Genomic DNA, 21301 nt, shown 5'->3' with positions numbered 1-21301 from the left:
GGTTCACCTACAGACTTTTCACCGACAAAATCAAAACAGGTTTGGAACCAACATGGGATTTTATGTGCGTTAATTGCTGCTCAAAGTGTATGAATTAGCAGCAACTGGCTAACACAGAGGTCAGTGCAGGGAAAACCACAAACCAGTGGTTCCTTATTCAGCTGTAATCACCTGTTTTCTCTGCTCCCTGCCAGGAAGGCTGCCTACAAAATAACTGTAATAAGTCGTGTTAGTGGGCACAACTTCTGAAACTTACAACAGAATTTTTAGTTATCATTCTTTATTAATTTTAAGTCGTGCTCAGCCCATAATGGCTGGAGTTCCCAAAGCAGGTCATGCAACCAAAAGAGGCTCAGCCCAGGCAGCAGCAACCCTGTCCAACCTCTGCCCACCTCTGCATGGCCCACTCAGGGTGTTCCCATCACCACCTGTCCCAGCTCCCTGCCACACGCGGGGGTTCAACAGCAAAGCAGGGACACAGAGCAAGTGCTCTGGTAACAGCAAATAGGTCATGGATTATTCCAGGTCCGTGAAGCACCAGTGTAAAGCTAAGGGCAACCCAAGCTGAGGAATGCTCTCCCCTCTGTCCCTCCTCCTGCTCACCCCAAATCCCGGCCCTTCAGTTCCTGGCAGGAAAGCCCCAGGTGCCTTTGGAGCAGGCACTCCCGTGCAGAGGCAGCTGCCGGCACTCGGGCAAGAGGCAGGAGCTGCGCGGGGCCGACCCAGCCCTCGGCACCGCGGCCGCAGCCCCCGGGCCCCCGGCAGCTCCGTGCTCCAGCAGCAAGTGCGATTTTAATTAGAAAAATAAATAATAATGGTAGCCATGCACCCAGCAGCCTTCTTGCTGGAGAGGTGAGGCACGAGCCAAGCAGGCAGCTCTCTCAGAACCGGGTTGCCCTAAAAAGCTTGGCAATCCTGCTGGTGCCTGCCCCTGGAGCCGGGCACCAGGCGCCGTGCCACCTTACCTGCCGTGACTCATGCTCGGGGTGGCAATGCCTGTGCCAGCCTTGAGGTAGCCCACAGTGGGAGAGGTTTGCAAAATAGGGAGGGTTCTGGGCCAAACCCAGGCATGACCCTTCCCGGCCCGTGCTCACCCACCAAGAGGCAGAAGTCAAGTCTTGCTCACCCTGTTGGCACTGACTGGAAAAAAAAATTAAAGCAGATGGAGCCAAGCATTGGGGGCAGAGCCATGATTTGGTATGATCTGACCAGGTCTTCTCTTATGCTTCCAAAACCACCTGTGCTCAGCAGCCAGCTTCAACACTGTGCTCCAGATCTGTGTGAGTGGGACAGGAAAATCCCCAAATTGCATTGTGGGACTTGCTGCATAAACCACTGATCAGCGGCACCTGGTATTCCTGGTGCCTAAATCGGGGGGGAAAGTGGGGGGACACGAGCATCCTTTGGAGTCCAATACCCCAAAGCAGAGCCCTGGCCCAGCCCCACTGTGAGGCACTGGATGAAGAGGTTTAGGACCATGTCACCAAAACCAAAATTCAGGCTCCCCTCTTGGCTGTGTCTCTCAGCATCACTTACTGAGTTATAGTGGAACACAGTTTACATGGACAATGAAGTGTTTAAAGACAACAGAAGGTGTGTGTCTGGGGGACTGTGTGTTGTACACCTGCTGGATCTTATCTCTCAAGTGCTCACTCCGGTTCATTCTGTGCCCAGCACAGATTTTTTTTTTTCCCCCCAGTCCTAGGAGGGCTGTGATGACTTTTTCCCCTTTAAAAGGAAGGGCTTGGGGATGCATGGACTGATGCACCAGCACACGTGGCCCTCACTCAAACTGCCTGTACAGCCACACTTGAAGAAGAGAACAATTATTTTATAGTGGAAGTATAGACATATTTTTAAAATATACTTACATATCTTTTATCCATATATATGCACAGAAGGAGACAACAAGGAAAAGAACCATTTAAAGAAAAATCCCCTAACATTGACTCAGTCTCTCGTCCCCTCCCACAGCTCCCCGTTGCACCGGTGGGTGCGGGAGGCCACCCCCGCCTCGGGGCTCTGCCACGGCCACGACCCTGGAAGGCGGCACGGGGGCTGGAGCGGGTGGCTCCTGGGGCTGATCCCACTGTTCTCCCGCCGCAGCTGCAGCATCGCAGCGCCAGCCCCGTTCGCTCTCCACCAGGATGCTGGAGCGGCAAAGCGAGGGCAGGTGCTGCGGGAGGGGGGCTGTGAAACCCTCCCCAAAGCAGCCGCGGGGAGCACTGGCACCTCTCACCGCACCACTGCCCGAGGCCGCCGGGGGACACCAGGGGTGGGGACACACAGCACAGCCCCGGAGCTTCCAGGTGCAGGGCACTACTGCGGGACCACGGGGAGGAAGGAGGATGGGAATTTGGGGCTGCTCCCCGAGCGGCGCCTCAATACCCCAAGCAGGGGAGCACTGGCCCCGCGGGTCCACGCATCCCCAGTCCTGTGCAAGTAGGAACAGCCCGGCACCAACAGGCAGCTTCCAACAACTGAAGTGAAGGTCTGGGGGGTAAAAAAAGAGGGGGAGGTTGTCACGAGAAAAAAATTCATCTCCCTGTCTTCCTCGGCTGGACCGCGGCCGGCAGCGGCTGAGGATGGTACGGCCGGGAGTCGGGGCTGGAAGCGCAGGTGCTGAACCCGCACAGAGGGACAGAGGGACAGAGGTCCTGCTGGATGTCCGAGCGGCCCTCGCACCCCGCCATCGGCACCCAGGCCCGCCCGGGGTCCCGAGTTTGGCGGCTGCGCCGCCGATCCTGGGGGGAAATCGCAGTTTTCGGGCAGCGCTTGCCCGTCCCGTGAGTCCCATCGGCACCACGGGGCACCAATAAATCTGTAACCAATTAAACGTCAATTAACGTAGGAGTGGGTCCTCAGCCCGCACCTGCGGAAGCGGCGGTGGGTCCCCCCCTCCAGAGCACTCGCAAACTCATCACACACATTCCCATCCTGCTGGCACCCCCCAGGAAATATTTCCCTGCTCCTCAGTCCCCCCAGGGAAGTTTTATGAGGAAGAGGAGGCAGGAGGGAGGAAGGAGGACACGACACCACTACATTTATTAGTTTAGATTTTATTGGGGTGGGCGGGAAGGAAGGAGGGGGGTTGCCTTACAGTTGAAGGGGTTACGGCATCAAAAGTCACACGTACACTGTCCCTGTCCCCGCTGCGGGGCAAAGCTGCCGGGAAGCGCCAGCCCAGGCGGGGGAAGCAGGAACGCGGGGCTGCAGCCCCGACCCACCACAACGCACCGACCGACACAAGGGGCTCGAAACAACCAAAACGAAAACCAAACCAAAAAACACACTCCAAAAAGCCGTGCGCCCCCCCTCCCCAGCCCCAAACCAGAGCTGCTTATCCCTGCAACCCTCCCCCCAAAAAATAAACCAAAACTTTTTTTTTTTTTTTTTTGCAGCTTGTTTTTTTTTTTCCTTTTATTTTTTTTTTCCAAAAGTTTTGGGTTTTTTTTTTGGTCTGCAGGTTGTGGATCAGGCGGGCAGCCTTTCCTCCCTTCCCCTTTGCCTCCCTTCTGGACACCTCCCATGGCTGCTTCCATGCCCCCCTCACCCTCAGCCCCAGGACGGCACAGCCAAGCTTGTGCAGAGCCCTCGAGGACGGACGGAGGACATGAGACCGGGAAAGATTCATTTTTTTTTTAGGGAAGAAAATCGAAATTAAAAAAGATTTTTTTTTTTCTTTTAACGTTCTGTTCCATGTTAGACTCTAGATAAATGCCAACCCAACAGCATCAACTAAAAATAATCGTGGTCACTGGAACGGACCGAGTATTTACATCATTCCCGCCGCTCCCCGCGGCAAGAGGCTGTACAGGACTGGCGAGCCGGGGCTTCCACACCCGCAGGGGCTGAGGGTCCCTGCTCAAAGCTGGGGGGCACTGGCAGGGCAGGAGCCAGCCTGCGCCTCTGCCCGGGGGGCAGCAGGGGACACGCTTGGCTTTTTAATTTTCTTTTTTTTTTTTTTTTAACTCCTCTTCTGTTGCGTTTAAAAAAATAATAATTATAATAAACCTGGTGGAGTGGTGCAGGAAGCAAATAAATATCAGTCAGTAGAGATGGGGGCGGCAGGACCTCCCCAGGACATCGCCACTGCTAACGAAGAGGGAGGAGAAGGAGGAAGAGCCCAGAGTCCTGCCCAGGAGGCGGTGGGGAGTCCCCGGGTGGGGGGTCAGTGGCAGCTTGGGGGGATGGTGACCGGTCCCTCACAAGACCTGGAAGCGCCAGGACGCCTGGTCCTTGTAGTCAAGGCAGTCGGGGGAGTTGAAGTTGAGCTTCCAGGAGGCGGCAGCGGCAGCGGCGGGCTCCTTGTAGTCCAGGCAGTCGGAGGAGTTGAAGGGCAGCCCCGTGCCGCCGTAACCTTGGTGGTGGTGGTGGTGGTGGTGATGGTGGTGGTGGCCCGAGCTCTGGCTCAGCGGGTGGTGGTGGTGGTGGCCCGGCACCGAGGAGGGCCCCATGGGGCTGAGCTGGTGGGGATGGTGGTGGGAGTGCATGGGCGCCAGGTAGGAGCTGCAATCCACGCCCCCGAAGTAGGACGAGGAGGGCGGCGCGGGGTAGCCCTGGCCGTACCCCCCGCCCTGGCTGTAGGACACGGGGTAGGAGGCGGAGGCGGCCGAGGCGGCGGGGCCGGCCCGCTGCATGCAGGAGGCGGCGGCCGGCGGCAGCGGCTCGGGCACCGTCACCCCCGCGGGCGCCGCGCCGGGAGAGATGGAAGCCGGGCTCCAGATGGATGACGCCGGGGTGCTGAGAGAGGCCGGGGCGCCCACCGGGGCTGAGGAGGCCGAGCTGGAGGAGGAAGACGAGGCGGAGCTGGAGGCCGCTGCCGGCGGCGTGAACTGCCCGCTGCTCTCCGATCCCGAGCTCTCCCGAGCGGGGGACGATTTCTTCTTGGCCGGACGGCTCTTGGCCCCGCCGCCGCTCTGCTGCTGCTGCCGGCACTTGGCGCGGCGGTTCTTGAACCAGACCTGCAGGGACAAAACGGGGTGCAGGGGAGCAAGGAGCGCGGTGGGGTGAGCAAACAGCCCCAGGACGGCCTCTTCAGCCTGCGAGCACCCGACCACCCTCACCCTGGCACCAGTTCTCCCGGTACCACTAACACTGCGCACCCCTCACACCCCCAAATATAATCCCACCCCTGCCCGGCAACCCGGGCGCCCCACAGCCTGCCAAAAGCAAAGACGGCCAGGGTCAAAGGCTGTGGTGTCCCAGCTCGTGCATACACCTGGCACAGTGACAAAATATGGATTTGGGGGACAGATCCTGTGTTGGGGGCTGCCTGCATATCCCACCCTCCTGGGTATCCACTGAGCAGTGCCCAAAGGGAATACCTCTGGGAAGCACCCAGGTGGTAGGGCTGCTATGCCCTGGAGCAGGTGGAGGGTGACAGAAAAATACTAATAAAAATAAAAATAATACAAGAGAATAAAAAATAAAGATAAACGCTTCCGCTTTGGCTGAATGTCCCCACAGTGGGACAGACAAGCAGATGGGAGCCCACACGCATCCCTGTCCCAAGGAAAGAGGGATGAGTGTGGATGGAGCAGCCGGTCTGAGCAGCACCAGCTGAGCTGGGGTGGTCCTGCATCCCCCATCCCACAGCGGTGCAGGATTCCCCCACGCAGGCCCGGTACCTGGACTCGGGATTCGGGCAGGTTGATCTTCAGGGCGACCTCCTCCCGCATGAAGATGTCAGGGTAGCGGGTCTTGGCAAAGAGCGCCTCCAGCACGTCCAGCTGCGAGCGGGTGAAGGTGGTGCGCTCCCGCCGCTGCTTCCGCGGGGTGGCTGCGGGATGAGCACCACCACGCCGGTCACGCTGGGCCCCCACGCACCTCCCGCACGCCCCGGCAGGGGGGAAGCCCCGGTGTCCCCGGGACAAGGGCCTGAGGTGCACCCCAAAGAGTGGCAGTGCCCCCGCACACCCTCGGCTGCCGGACCACGTCCCGCTGCGGGCAGGGCGAGGGGCACAGGGCTGGGGAAGGGTCAGGCCTGGCTCCAGCAGGAGCCACGGGGAGATTTCGTTGTGTCGAAATTAATTACTTTTTTTTGTTGTTGTCGTTCAATTTTGAAAGTTCTTTATCCTTAAAAATCCCTGGGAAAACGAAGACACCCCGGGAGCAGGGGGGAAATTCAGCTAGACCCCAATGTCCCCAGGCAAGGGTGCAGGCAAACAACCAGCCCACCACCCACCCTAAGCCGTACGGCCCCACCAGCTCCTCCAAACCCGCACGGATGGAAGTTTTCCCCCTCCGCTGGCTGGAGGGTGGGGGGGCTGGGGGGGCCGCGGTGCGCGGCACTCACCCGGATACCCCACGGAGGGATGCAGCAGATCCATGGCCGGGCCCGTGAGCCCCAGCCCATTCATGCCGTAAGGGGGCTGTTTGAGGTAAGACATCATGCTAGAAGCCGGGCAGTTTTCCTCCAAATCCGGCAGGAAAAAAAAAAAAATCAAAAATCAAATCGAATGTATGCGGTGGGGAAGGGGGAAATGAAAGAAAAAAAAAAAACTGACAAAAAGAGCCCCCGAAAAAATCCCCAAATAGGAGGCAAAAAAAAAAAAAAAAATTAAAGCCAACGACAATTTAAAAACGGAGCACAAAGTCGGCGTGAAAGGAGTTTTTTTCGTTCAGTCCTGCCGTCACCGCCACGAGGTCCTCGAGAGATAGCAGGTGAAGTGAGAGAAAAATAAAAACGAAGGAAAAAAAAAATCAAAATAACAACGAGGCTCGAGAAACAGGCGGATTTCTTCCCCGCGCAGAGGCGAGGCCGGAGCGCCTGGGGAGAGAGCGGAGAGAAGCGGGTGAGGCTTCGGCCGCCCGAGCGCTGCCCGGGACTCCCGCGGGGCTGCGCCCACCCGGCGCGGGGGCTCCGCGCGGGCGGCTTCCGATTGTTAATTTTATTATTATTTTATTTTTAAACGAAGGCGAGTCGCGCGCAAGTGCCGAGAGGCAACAGTGCCCGGCGATCGGGAGAGATAAAGCAATTATTTAAAAAGATAATTGGATTAGGAATCAAAAGGAGGTATCAGAGGAGGGAAGTATAATTAATTTAAAAGCGAGCAGACGGGGACGTTTTAATTAGAAATGGATAAGAGTTAAAAAGGGAAAAAGGAAAAAAGAGCGCGCCGGCAGCCGAGCGGGCGACAGCGCGGCCAGCCGGGACGGGACGGCGGCGGGGCCCGCCCGGGGGGCTCCGGCAGGGCCGGGGGGGGGCGGACACGACACGAGAGACCCGGGCTCGGGGGCAAAATGCCGCAGATAAACGCGGAGGGGAGGAAGGAGAGGAGAGACCCCGGGCGGCCCCGTCGAGCCCCGGGGGCAGCCCCCGCTCTCTGACACAACTCCCCCCCAGCCGGGGCAATGGGGCACCGGGCCCGCGGGGCGGGGGATGCCGGGCGGGGTTCGCGGTGCCCCCGTAGGCCGGCGCCGGGCGCAGGTCGGGTGGCAGAGCCGGGACCCGGCGTTGCATAACTTTGTCGGGGACGCGGCGGAGCGGGCCCGTCCCGGGAGGAGAGAACGGGGAAGAGGAGGGAAATAAAAGTGAAAAAGAGAAGAGAGGGAAGAAAAAGAAAAAAAAAAAAAAATCCCGAGGCAGCCCCGGCCCGGCCGCCCTCACCACCCCTGCCCACGGCGCCGCGGGCCCGCTACGCTCCGTCCCGGCGCCGCCGCCGCCGCCCGCCCCGTCGGTGAACGCGGTGCCCACCGCCCCCGCCCGCCTCACCTGCGCGGCCACCTGCGGAGCGACTGAGCGCCCGCCCGACGGCCGCGGCGGGGGCTGCGCGGGGCAGCGCGGGGCGGAGCGGGCGGGGGGCGCGGAGGGGGCGCGGCGGGGGGAGGGAGCGAGGGGGGCAGGCAGGTGAGAGGCGGGCTGGGGAGGGGGGCCGGGGGGGCGCTGCCCGAAGCCGAGCCGCGCACCCCCGACTTGTCGGGGTACCCCGCGTTACCTTGCCGGCGGCCCGCGCTGTCGGGGCGATGGAGCCGCGGCCCTGATGAGGATTGATCACCTACCCCCGGCCCTACCCTTGTATGTGCGCGCAAAGCAACTGCGTAACCAGCCCGGCGCCAATCCCCGGCCGCTCCCCGCCTGACTGACAGCCGCCCGGGCAATGGCAGCGCGGGGCGACGGCTCCTCCGCACCGCCCCGCGCCGCTCCGCGCTCCCCCGCGCACCGACCCCGGCGCCGCGGAGAGCCGGCCGGCGGAGCGAGGGGTGCAGGGGGCGGGCACGCAGGGCCCCGCGCAACGTCCGCGGAGAGGGCGGGTGGTGGGAATTGTTGGAGAAGTGCGGAAGAGGGAGGGCCGCTCCGCGCCCGCGCAGCTCTGCCCCCTCCCTCGGGATGCCCCCCGCGCCGCTCCGCGCCGTCCTCCGCGTCCCTGCCGCCCGGGGAGACCGCGGAAAAAGTTTCGGCCGCCGCCTTCGCCGGCACGGAGGGCGCTCCTGGGGAGGGGAGGCGGTGTCGCGGCCCCCCCATCCCGATGCCCGCAGGCTCTCGCAAACTTTGTGCTTTAAAATCGCAATAAAACTACACCGACCGCACCTTTCCTCGCGTGTCCCGAATTTAGGGGCTGCTACGCGCCGAGGGGGGCGAGCGGGCGGGGGCCTCACGGGAGCGGCGGGGAGAGGGGCGAGGTGACACCGGGCCCTCCGCGCCGCTCCGCGGGGCCCCACTCTTCGCTCCAGGCGGCGGGGTCGGGGCGCGGCGGCCGCGCAGGCGGCGGAGCGGCCCCGGACCTCTGAAGAGGCTCCGGTGCGCGGCTTTTGTTGGTCTCCCCAAATCAACTCCCTCTAATTGCAGTGGAGCTGAAAGCGAGCTAATGTTCAAAGGCGCTGCCCGCCGGCCCCGATCGGAGCGCGGTCTCTCGGGGGAAAGACTTTCCCCCCCATTTTATTTTGTTGTTGTTGGAGTTTCTTTTGCCTTCTTTTCAAATACTTTTCCTGTGCGAGGAGAGAACCGTCTAAGCCGGGCGAGAGGGAGCCGATGGAGGAGGTTAGCGAGTTCCTCCGCTCTCCCGCAAAAGTCAGCGACACGGGCACTTCTCCCCGTAACAAAGGCGCCGCGGCCCATTCACAAAAAAGCAAAGGCAGGAGGAGGGAGCAGGAAGAGTTTGCGGGGGCAGTTCTCCCCCCTTCCAGCCCCTCTCCCCCGTTTTGCCCCGGTCCTGCCGGGGCAGTTCCTGGCTCGGGCTGCGCTCCCCCCGCCCCCGCCGCCTTCCCATCACTTCGCCCCGCCGGGGCAGCCCCGGTGCTGGCGGGCAGCAGCCCCCCCCGAGGCTTCCCCCCCACACACACCAGGGGGTATCCATGCCCCCCCAAACCTCCCGCAGCTCCCGCGGTTACCCAATCCCCAATTGCGGACGCCTCCCCGCAGGCTCGGCCGGGGGCTGCGGGCAGGGCGGGCGCGGGGCTCGCCACCCCCCCGAGGTGACGGTCCCGGAGACTCCGATCCCCCGTTCCCTCCGCCGGACGGAGCCGGCGCCCTCCCCGCTGCGCCCAGGTAAGGTCGGCGGCAGGGCGGGAGCTGCGGGTGGGCAGGGGGCCGGGCTGCGCGACCCCGGCCCCGGCGAAGGGCAGGGGCACTTCGGTCCGGCGGCGGGGCGGGGGCCTCCTGCGGCCCGTTTGCCGGGCCGGGGGCGAAAGACGGGGGACGCACACACTTATTTTGCCCTCAGCCCAGCGACTGAGTTTCTTTTTTTTCGCTTTAAAAGCTAGGCAAACACCGGCCTCCCCAGGAGGAGAGGATGCCCGCCCGCGGCCCCCCTCGCCCCAGGGGCAGCCCCACGCTTCGGGGCTCAGCAGCTCCCGGCCGGGCAGGCAGCGCCGCGGGCTTTGCCGCCTCTCCCCTCCCGAGCCTCCGCCGCGCTCCGCAGCCGCGGAACCCTCGGAGCGTGTTCCCTGCCGTCCCCAGCTCCTGTATTTTTACGGGAGGGCAGAAGAGCACGGCGGAGCCCGCTGCCCCAGCCCCCTCGGCGCCGGGGTGTTCCGCACATCTTCCCAAACTTCGCATGGGCCCAAATCCACCTGCGGGCCCCGGTGCAGCCCCCAGTTCCCCAGGCCGGTACATCCCGCGGCACCGGCGGCCGCTCGCACAAAACCGGGCTCTTCCCTCCTTCACGGGGAACTTCTTTTGGCGAGAGCGGCAGGGCGCAGCGCGGAGCGGGCCGCAGTCGCACCTGGAGCCGCCGGCGCTGTTGCGGTCCCTCGCGGAGCGGCAGCCGCGACCCCGCAGGGTTCGGGCTCCTTCCGCCCGCTCTGCTCCCCGCGGGTGCGTTCCTTGCGCGCCCGTAGCCGGGCTTTGGCCGCTCATCCCCCACGCCACTGGCGGGCGGCATCGGCCCAGCGGAGAAAAGTTTTACCTCCCCCTCCCCGAGTTTCATTTTATTAAAATCAAACGAAAAACTTTTCCGTCCGGTGGGTTTCGTTGCGTTGGCGAAGCGGCGGCGGCCGGGGCGGCCCGGGGCGCGGAGCCCCGCTGCCCCCCCCCCCCCCCCCCCCCCCACCGCGGGGATCGGTCCCTTCCCGGCCCCCGAGCCCCCTCCCCGGCCGACTGAAGGCGGGAGGGGTGAAGGGAGTTCCCCAGGTAAAGAGGAAAGCGGCAGTTACGGTAAGAAAGATTCGGGTTTTATTGAAAATTTTATATATGACTCGGTGTTGTAATAAATAAACGAGACGAGCTCCACGAAGGGACGATGCGAGCGCGGGACACGCTTGGGGGCACACGGACGGGGCGGGGTGCGGTGGGGAACGCGGCCGGGCGCAATAAATAACGCGGAGCGGGCGGCGCGGTCCGGTCCGCGGGAGGACGCGGGAAGTGTCGCGCTGTCCTGGGCCGGGCCGGTCTCTGCCCCGGGCTGCCCCGCTCCGCTCGCAGCCGCTCCCAGGGTTTTGTGCCAGCTCTGGGGGAGAAGCCCCCCGAGTAAACCAGAGCAGCTCGGCTCTACTCCCGGGGAAATGTAAAACTGATGTAATAAACCACTGGTAAATACAGCACATTTTTAATAATAACTGGGGTGGATCTGACCTAACTATAAAATGTAGGTAGCTTATTAAGTATTACATATGGCAGGACTAGATGAAACCATTCCCAATGATTTTTTTTTTTTCTATATCCCCCTCTCTAATCCTATTACGACAAAAACATTTTTATTTCAAAACTCAGCCCTCCTCCAGCTCCAGAAACCAGGATAGACTATTTCTTCTCCTCCTTCCGCCCATCTCCGGCATCGCCCGCACGCCAGGGGTCTCGGCGATTCCATTTCCAACGCTTTCGGCAGGAGAGCTGAGCCCACAAGGAAATCATGGGACAACGCGAGTTCGCTTGAATGGAAAACAAAAAAAACAACGGAGTGGGGCCCGGCGCAGCCTAGATCTGGCCTAAGAAAATGGAAAAAAGTTTAATTTTTTTTTTCAAAACATCTTTTTCTGTTTTTTTTTTTTCCCAGTCTCATATCGGCATTTTAAGAACGTAAGAAAGCCGTGCTGCGATTTCGCTGCCGCTGCGGGAAGGCCGCTCACTGGAGAACGCATTTCTCTTCCTTCTTGGCCATCTTGCCTTTGTTTTGCTCGAGGGTCCTCTCCAAATGCTCGTCCTCTTCCTCGGCCCTGCGGAAAGAGGCGGCGGGAGGCGCGGTGAGGGGCTGCGCGGGATGCGCGCCGGCCCCGCTCGCCTCCGCGGCCGCGCCGAGTTCCCCCACGGCCACGGCGCCCGCGGACTTGGACCAAACTTTCCGTGGGGACCGTGGAGGCTCGGCGGGGACCCCCTCCCCCTTTGCCCGACTCACTGCTTCTCCTGGGCGTCCAAGTCCCTGACCAGCGCGTCCCGTTTGTTAACGAGAATAACGAGTTCGTCCAGCAAGAGCTGCTCTCGCCTCTTCTGCGCCTCGGTCTTCTGCCAGTCTGCGGGAGAAGCACAACAAGAGCAGCGGTGAGAGCGGCGGCCGCCAGCGCCCGGCGCCGCCACCCCGGCCGGAACAGCCCGGTACGGCCCGGTACGGCCCAACGCAGCCTGGCACAGCTCAGTACAGCCCAACGCAGCCTGGCACAGCTCAGTACAGCCCAACCCGGCCTGGCACAGCCCGGCCCAGTCCGGGACAGCCCAACCCGGCCTGGCACAGCCCGGCCCAGTCCGGTAGAGCCCAACGCAGCCTGGCACAGCCGGGCCCGGTCCCGGCCTCTTTCCCCACCGCAGGGACAAGAGCAGCCCGGCGGCGTTTCGCCCTCCTTGGCTTGGGGGAGCTGAGCAGCGATTTTGAGGTCATTAGGGTGGGGGTTTCTTTCCTTTCCTTTTTATTTCTTTTTAGTGTAAAATTAGTTTTGTTTTCCCCCGCGCCTGTGTCCGCTGGCGGGCATGGCCACTGCCGGGATTGCCTCCCGGAGGAATGCCCTCTTCCCGCAGCCCGGCTCCTCTCTGCGCGCTCCTCGCCTGCTCTCAGCGGCTGGAGGAATCTCACACAGCGCACCATATGCTCCGCAGTTAACTTTAAAGGCAGGTATCGCTTAATTAGCATTCCCCACTTTGAAGTAAAAATACACTTGCTACAGAATATCGCAGGGCCCCCTCCAGCCCCGGCGCTGGCAGCCAGCGGCGGGTGGGCAGCATCGCTATTCCCAAAGGGATTCCTCTGGCCCGGCCCGGCCCAGCCCGGCCCGGCGCAGCCCCCCGGGGCCGCCCGCAGCCTTGGGCTCTCCAGCCAGACCGTGAGGGCTTGTCGCTGTCAGTCAAGCCCCAGCCTTCCCCGCCTCCCTCATTAAGAAGGTAAACAATGAAAAGCAGGAGCAGTAGATTATGAGGGAGATAGCAGGACAATTGAGGAGCGGGAGGGAAAGAGGACACCAGCTCCAAAAAAAAAAAAAAAAAAAAAAAACCAACCAAAAAAAAAAACCAGCCACCGGGAGAAGCCATCGCCACCGGCCCGGCGGTGTCCTCCTCCTCCCCGGCCGCGCTTCCCGAAGGCGAAGGGGAGACAGGGTGCAGTCCTTTTGGCTTTCTCCCCCACCCACCCGCGCTCTCCATTGCCCTGGGCGATCATGTTAAAACTCACATGGCTGGTGCTTATTCAGATAAGCCGAACAATGCTCCCCACCGGTTACCATGTGAATCTTCACAAACCCCGCAAGAATGCGGTGGTTCAAATCCCCCTGACCCCCCTCCAAAGCCAAATTTATTCAAGACAGCAAACTGCTCAGAAGCTTTATGAAAGCAAGTGGTGCTAGAGGGAATTCAGCCTTGTATTTACAAATTAAAAATTAGATGCATCATCATGCAATGAAGGTTGGAAGAGCGGCAGAAAGGCAGGAATGTGTAACCGCTTTTATCGCGCCCTCCTCGCCGTCTGCCTGGGCACACGGGCCCACGGGCGAGCCCCGGGAAGAGCAGCACGCAGGAGAAGCCAGGGCACACGCGTGTGCAGGCACTGCGAGCAGCGGGCACGCACGGCCGCGTCCTGCAGGCAGCGGCGGAGCCGGTGCGGTGGCACCAAAGCCCTTCCCGGAGCACCGGCCCGGCAGGGCACTGCCCGAACTTCCCGGGAGTTTTTATTTTTCTCATTTTTCTCCTTCTTTTCCTTTGTAATTTTCTTTTTTTTTTTTTTTAATGTGTCCCTTCCCCTCCACCTTATTGCTAAGGTGCTTCCCCCTTTTCTTATTGCTAAGGAAATAATTTTTTTTCAGGTGTACACAGATTAGAAGTGGAGTTAGCAGCTAAAATTACTGGTAATCCAAGCCATTTTTTCCTGCCACAAAGCTGCTTTAATTTGGGTAGCAGCCTTTTAGGTGCTACTTCTTGGAGCAGTCTCTCGATTTTCAGTGCTGCTTCCCCTTCTGCTCCTTTTGGGCAAAGCTCCTTCACTTCAACCCATTTAAAGCACACTCCTCTGCCACTCTGCGAGTCAGAACTTCCCCAAACCGCAGCGTTTTGCCCCACAAATAAAGCCCCTCACATGCAATGAGATCTCAGCATGACAACACTGAAAAGGCCCTGAAAAGGGCCACGGCAGCAAGCCAGACAGAAAAGGAGAGAGAGAGACATGGCAGAGGGTTTCAGGGGTGTTTGCTTCCCCCCCAGACGTGGTTCCCAACTTCCAGGTTAACTTTCCCCCGGCTTCAGCTGGGAATTGTGCTGGGACTGACTCAGGCTCCCCCAGCACATCTGGGCACATGGATGAAAAGGGATTTGAAATCCATCGACTCTACCTGGACTTTTTAGAACTTTCTGCAATTTTGATGGCTCTCACTTCTTATTTTTAAAGCTCTTTTTGGTTTGTTTGTTTGTTTGTTCATCCCCTGTTCTCCAGTTGCAGCTGCAACTTTAGTTTTTGAAAGAGCAAACAGGTCAGAATATTTCAGTATATGTTTTGCTCAGTCCCTCACTATTTTTCGCAGTTAAGTCCCTTCCTAAGTGCTACAGGTTTTGTTGCTTCATCTTACAGTCCTGTGAAGTAAATAATGTCCTATTAGGATTTCACAGAACAGAACTGCATATTTGTTTGGGTTTTTTTTTTTCTTCTGCATTTGCTTATTATAAATGTTTGAAATATGCCTTGGGAAAACTTGCTCGTAGAACTCTTCCCTTGCAATTTTACTTCCATTTCTAGGAAATGCCTTTCCTCCCCCCAGAATAAATAAAGAGTCAAGCAGCAATTGGTTAAAAGGGTAACTGACTCTAAGTATTTAAATAACATTTTATAGATGGCTACCTTGAAATTTTGTTTTATCCAACAAAATACTGCTGGGCAGCAGTTTTGGGAAGCATCCCTATGTTTAAAAAAGCAACTGTGTTCAAGTTTGATTCCTACCTGTTGTGCCTTTTAAGCCAGGATTACCTATAACACCTGTCACATATAGTTACCCAGGCTGACTGCAGCTCTGGGAAGCTACAATATGGGCTGTGATTAATTTGGAGATTTCAGAATAATACTGTTATAAAAGCTACACTCTGGACAAAAATAGGATTAAGCTCTGAGGCTGTATATGAGCTAAAAGTGTTGAAAGCTAAAGCCCCCGTGCCACCACTCGCGACGGGCAGTTTAAAATGACAGAATTTGCTAAATTCACACTGGAGTAGAAATGTTTTCAATTATTCATCTTCATTGACTTAATATTGTCTTTTTTTTTTCCCCACTGCTTAAACTGATAATTACTTTGAGCAAACAGACGTCCAGTTCCCATAGAAATGCTTTAATAGAAATGGTCAAAAGTTCTCGTAGTAAAACCTTCAACCTTGCCACTATAATAAATAAGCCTAGCACTTTGATGAAAATTAACACTAGTTTTGTAAAGAGCACATTGGGGGATTGCAGTCAGGTCTTATCTTTAGTTCCAGTCAACTAGCAATCCTGAAAGAGTTTGCATCATCATCAGAGCAGGCCATTTGATAGGATTCTGCTGCTGAACCTAATCAATCTATGGAATACTGTGGCTGCGCGGTGTAACAAAGCTAAAATAGATTTACAAATGGGGTTTTAGAGGATAAGCTCCTCCACAGGATTACATATTGATTTTAAATATAAAAAGCTTATCATATAAACCATAACTACAAAAATAGTGAACCTATGCATAAATCCTTTTAGAAGAGCACCCACTTCAAACTATAAGCCAAGAATAAATCAAGATGTACAAAATCCGAATGAAGATCCATTTCTTGGGCAGAAAATGAACACACCACCCCAAGGTGTGCAAAAATGAACTTATCTTTTCTAAGGACGCATTAAAACTCGACTGAAAAAAAAAAATAAAAGAAAGGAGGGAGAGGCAAGGTAGCTGGAAGTGAGGCATCCCGGCACTCGGCTGCAGCTGCAGTAAAACCGGGCTCTGAAACGCAGCACCTTGAGCACAGGAGCAGCCGGCTCCAAACAGCCAGCACGACTGGGGAGGTGCGGGGAGGTGCAGAGGTGGAACAGACCCCGTTTACCTGCGTTTTCTTTGGCCTCTTAGTGAGGGGTTTCCGGCCTGTCTCGGTCGGAACAGTCCAAGAGGAACACTTTCTAGCTGGAAGCAGGCAGTGCGTTAACTCTCCCTTTCTTATCTCCACGGCTCCGTGGGGGAATGGTGAGGTGAGGGGGTGGGGGGGGGAGTATGCCTTTTTTTTTTTTTTACCACCCTGGGTCATTCATGTGCTCCTCGTGAAGCGCCGTAACCCTCCGAGAGGCCATTCAGCTGCCGGTGCCTGCAGATGAGCGGCCGGGAAGGAGCCAGTGTCTCCACATCACTGAACATCCTAACGGGCAGCGCCTCCGGCCGCAGCGCTGCCCGCACGCTGCCCCAGCAGGCACGGCAGAGCCGCCTTTATCTGCCATCAGCAGGCTCCCACCTTCCGCAAAGCTCTTTTCTCCCCCTTTTTTTTCCCCCTGTCATCAACCAGCTAAGTAAATTGGTTGACAGATTTTTAAACAGCATAGTCACGCGTGGAAGAGTTAGAGCAATTTACCAAAACAGTAATTACCAGCTTTCAAAGACTTTTTAGAAGTTCCAGTTTGGGTTGGTGTGTTCTGCCTTTCTTTTGGACAAACAAACTGCTCCCATCCTGTTACATATACATGTGTGTGTGTGTGTGTATACATATATGTGGTTTTTTTCCTGCCCATATACTTCGGTTTTGGAAGTGGTGCTGGTAAAAGTGAGATCTGTCTTTTCAACTCTTTCAGGGAGCCCAAGCACTCATTAGCCATCGGCTAAATGGCCTCGGCCGACAGTGCTGGGCTGTCCGGGCAGCCCCTGCTTCTTCAGAGAAATCACACTGCAAATGGTGTGGTTTTAGCAGTGCTTCCTGAAAACTGCATCTCTGCATCCTCTGAATAGAGAAAACACCCATGCACCCATCCAGAGGCGAGATGTCACAAATGCGTATTTTGAGTTTTCACAGGTGTTTTTCTGGAAGAGTTTATCCTTTAATGTGGTTTTTTGGTAAAAGCAGGTAACTGTTCAAAGTTCTAGAAGATCAATAATCTTATTGAGAGCTAAAATGCTAAATGAAGACTTTGTTGCACAAATTAAAAAATCCCCCAAAATAACAAAAATTCTCCAGCACTTATGTTTGCTTCCTAAATCTCTGTTTACCATATCACCAGTAGCATATAAAAAAAAAAAAAAAAAAAAAAAAAAAAAAAAAAAAAAAAGAGAAAAAAATGAGAGAGAGAGAAAAAAAGATGATTTTCTGGAGATCGGGCATACCTCTCTGAACTTACAAAAGGAAATTAAAAAACCATTTTTGTTCCAGACAATGTGTAAATGGCAGAAGCTGCTAGACATTCAAAGGCTGCTGCTAGGACATTCCAAGGCAGCATACATATATGAGGCAATTAAACATCGAAAGTTTAGGTTTAAATCCAGGATCTCTTAACTCCTCTCTAGTTTTAGATTATTTTATGTTTTAAATATTTCATCAGTACAATTCCAAATTAATCTGGCTTGTCTCTGCAGAAAGCAATGTAGATATTTATGACTCAGGATTATCCAAGAATACAGTGAAGATAGTCTTATGCAAAAAATATAACTACAGATGGAGAGATATGAAAAAGCTACCTGAAACCTGCTGCTTTTTTCCAACAAACTTATGCTCCCAGTGAAGTCTCCAAACTAATTAGAATTGATTTATTATGGATCAGGTACCTTATCAGGTGAAGAAAGAAATTACCATGGACAGTCAAAGGGTTGAGAGGTCAATACAGAATAGCAAAATCAATTTGCATTGATTAGACAAAAGGTCCATTTTACAGAGCCCAAAGGATTAACTTTAAAGCAAACATCTTTGAACTGTAAGGCAGCATTTGTGACTGAGAGGTATAAGTGGTGCAGCATTAGAAAACACTTAAGATATTTAAATAAGAAAATAATGCAAGCAATGGTTTAAGCTATCTGGATGTTTATTTTTTATTATGAATCATCCCAAGGATTATGGTACAATTCACTGGAAAGCCCTATGGAAAGGGTGCAATTGTTTCATTTATCCTGTGTCAATCTTCCCCTGAGTGTTACCTCCATTCAGGTGAGGTGACTAAACTGGGGAGAGTCACAGGGAAGGGAGAAACTGTGCAAAGGAACTCTCTAATCCTGCTGGTGCTCGTGATGAAATATTTGCTTGACAAACTTAGTGTTTTACCACCAAAACCGATGAGACTTTTCCCCCCCCCAGTGAGCTGCTGTTGTAGAACAGGTTTGAAACATTAAAAGGAAGAGGCCCTGTTCTGTGGGTCACCCCTTCCTTTTTCTGTGGCACCAAAAGCAGCAGGATGCCGCAGGAAAGCCAAGAGAGCACTACTGCAACAACAAACTGTAAACCCCAGACACATGCTCTACCTCCTCATCACTTTGTTTGCAGAGTTTATTGCAACAAGACCGTACTTCCTTGTCCCGTACCTGGGACATTTTTTAATTTTTATTTTCCTAATCCTGAAGAAAACTTAATACCGGGATTGCAGCCTCAGCACACTTGCTGTGTGCTATCACTTGAAGTGATGTAAATATCAGCACTACCAATGGGCTTCAGAGAAGCCTCCACATTTGGCACTTCCAGGTGCCAAACCTGTCCAGCAGTGAGAGCTTTCCCCCCTCAGCCCCAGCACTGCTCTTACCTTCGATAGCCAGCATTGCTCTCAGCTCCCGGTTCAGCAGCTCGTAGCGCCTTTCTAGGTCATGTTCTTTTTCCCTAGGCAAGTTGCAAATGTTCATCAATATGTTAATTACTAAATCATTAAACACTTAAAAGCACCTTTAACTTACATTGATTTTAGGACTCGGGACTGACTTTTCTCTTTAACTTTAAGCTACTCCAAACAAATGATACACAAACTTAAAATCTGGCTCAGGTGGCCCATTCAGTAACAGGGCCTTTTCATTTCATGTAAGGTTGGCTTTAATTCTGTCAGTTTAACTCCACTGCGCTACAGGATGCAATTATTTCATATTCATCTCTGGAACAGCTGTTGTGGAATGTCCAAAGTATAAAATATTCCCCTAGATCTAACGAGCAAATTCCAGCATCAACCTATTCACCAAGATAACGTGACACTGGAAGTGTTATTCTATATACAATTCGCCCTAATCAACAATAAAAATTAGACAAGGGATTAGAAAGCTTAATATTTTGCAGGTAAAATCCTCTGTCAAGTTCAGACCCAGCAGGAGATAGGTGAGCAGAGGCTCTTCCCAGAGAAGTATGCAGGCATCTACACTAGGTGGCATTACGGAAAGAAATATCAAACTGAAAGAAGCTGGAAGAGAAGCACTCGGGGCAGAATGCCTCTAAAAATGAGCAGCACCTTCTCCCTTCCTCAGCACTGCCAGTGAGAAAAGGTTCATTTGTATTTACTTTGCAGTATCAGTGGTATCACTGCACTGTGACTGATTTACTGACATCCCTTCAGCAGAGATGGGACTGAGGCTTTTCCACAAAGCAGGTAGTGACTCAAATTTGGCTCTTTCTCTGAATAGACTTCACCTGAATCATCTGAGGAACAATCCAAATCTATCTGTGCATTTCTAAAATGTAATTTTATTCTACTGTTGGGCTTTTGAAAATGTAACAGTGCTTAATATTTCTTTAATTTCTTTTTTTTCACAGCTCTGGCTAATCTTGTGTCATTGCATGCTTCTCATTTTCAAGTCTGAAATATGAGAAAAACAAGTTACTCAATGTGTAACACATCCATGCTACTCACTTTTGAGGGATTTTTTTTTTGAAGCCTAATGGGAAGAGAGTAAAAAAAAGTTTTGCTTTTATCTGAAGAGTAAATCATCCTTTTGTAAATACATATGTTCATCTGTACTTACAGAAGAGAAAGCTGGTTCATTCGTCTTATTAAGGCATTCTTCTTGTTAACCAGCATGAACCACTCCTGCATCATAGCTTCTTCTTCTTCTGTGTTTCTTCCTGCAATCAAAAGAACTTCATTATTTACGTGGCCTTTCACAAATTGAAGTACATATTTTCACTTCAGGTTTTGGAGCATCAGTTGCCAGTATCACTGAGCATGACAAAGCATATTCTCAAATGGTAAAAATATCATATGACTGCAAAGTTCTGCCTGGTTTATAAATAAATCTTTGAAAGCAGCCATCCTCCAGGATACATTGTAGTGCTCTTTATCATGCTGACCCTAAATAAATACCTTTTAAAAGGACTGTGTATTTTAAATTCTCCCAAATGAACTATACAATTGCAATGCTTCCAGTGAAAAACCCCTACTGCTAGAAGATGTCTGGTCATCACCAAACTCAAAAACAATCCCTGTAGGCAAGATCCACTCCACCCATGCAAACCCAGCACAGCCAGGATGATGTGGCAGGGATCAAAGCAGCTGCAGAGGAGATGCTAATCCTGAACTCTTGGCTAAGGTGTGGGCACCTGCTCAGCTTCTGTGTTCATGGCCACTCTTCCAGATCAGCTGGAAAGAGCTGCTCCTCTCCTCAACCTGCAACCAAAGGGAGCATGTGCACAAATAGAAATAATCTTGGGATGCAGGTACCCAAGGGTCCCATGTGTGTATGCATGGACTAGCACCCCTTTCCCTAGCCCCCACCCATCCCAGGCAGGATCAGGATCAGGATCAGGATCAGGATCAGGATCAGGATCAGGACTCTTCATAGCCTACCTGCAGCAGAGCTAAGCTCTAGCAGACTCTCTAAGACTCTGTGTCACCACCCCTGCACCATGAGCAAAAGGCAGAGGAGCGTCCAGAGGGCTCCTGACTGTGCTTTCCATGTAGCAGGGCTGCTCAGCCAAATTCCACCCTCTCTGAGCTCAGGGACTTTCTCCAAGTCCTTTGTGGAGGCTGTGCTTGCGTGGAAACCTGCCATTCTCATCCCTCAAGCTGAGGTGAAGAGCAAAGGCTATATGGTCCTCATTGAATTATGAAACTCACACATTCCATAGGGTTAAAATGAATCTAGGAATAAACTTGGAATAGAGGCAAAGGAGCATGAGCTTGGTCATGTGAGTTTGTTTCCCAGCTTTGACAGTGCTTCACTGGGAGAGTGTGGGTAGATGTCAAGTGGGTCAGCTTGGGGTGGAACTGGTGGACCCACACAGTAAGAAAAGGTTACATTTGGCATGCTCTCCTTTCTGATAGGAGACATCCACCCATATCCACTTATCTGCCTGGGAAGTGCCTGGCAAATGAAATTTCCTGGAATGCTGCTTTTAGGGCCACAATTTGCTAGCAGTGAGACAGGAAGGGAGGAGCATCCCAAAGTATGGATGGACCCACGGTGATTTTCCAAGCAAAAGCAGCAGGCCCAGCTCCTGGGGCAATGGAGCAATGAAAGAAGAAATCTGACATGTAGAAACACTCTCCCCCAATATCTCCACTTTGGG

At 54.6% G+C, this 21301-nt stretch overlaps 2 protein-coding genes across 16 annotated transcripts in view; both read right to left on the bottom strand.

Moving 5' to 3' along the window:
- Positions 1-3451: 3451 nt before the first annotated feature.
- On the bottom strand, positions 3452-6712 carry OTX1 (orthodenticle homeobox 1). Its single transcript, XM_053938361.1, has 3 exons — positions 6299-6712; positions 5631-5782; positions 3452-4964 (listed from the first exon to the last, which is right to left on the bottom strand). Exons 1-3 carry the CDS (start codon positions 6393-6395, stop codon positions 4206-4208), a joined length of 1008 nt encoding a protein of 335 aa, XP_053794336.1. The 5' UTR covers positions 6396-6712; the 3' UTR covers positions 3452-4205.
- Positions 6713-10592: 3880 nt separating this feature from the next.
- EHBP1 (EH domain binding protein 1) overlaps positions 10593-21301 on the bottom strand; it is a 205945-nt gene continuing 195236 nt past the window's right edge. For all 15 annotated transcript variants that reach the window (XM_053937968.1, XM_053937974.1, XM_053937975.1 and 12 more), the window contains 4 exons: positions 19759-19858; positions 18561-18634; positions 11775-11889; positions 10593-11595 (listed from right to left, as the gene is read on the bottom strand). In XM_053937968.1, coding sequence (XP_053793943.1) covers positions 11505-11595; positions 11775-11889; positions 18561-18634; positions 19759-19858 — 380 coding nt within the window. In that variant the 3' untranslated portion in view covers positions 10593-11504. The remainder of the gene's footprint in view (positions 11596-11774; positions 11890-18560; positions 18635-19758; positions 19859-21301) is intronic.

Source organism: Vidua chalybeata, chromosome 3 (assembly GCF_026979565.1).
Source record: "Vidua chalybeata isolate OUT-0048 chromosome 3, bVidCha1 merged haplotype, whole genome shotgun sequence".
NCBI lineage: Eukaryota > Metazoa > Chordata > Aves > Passeriformes > Viduidae > Vidua > Vidua chalybeata.
This window is presented reverse-complemented; position numbering and strand designations above follow the sequence as displayed.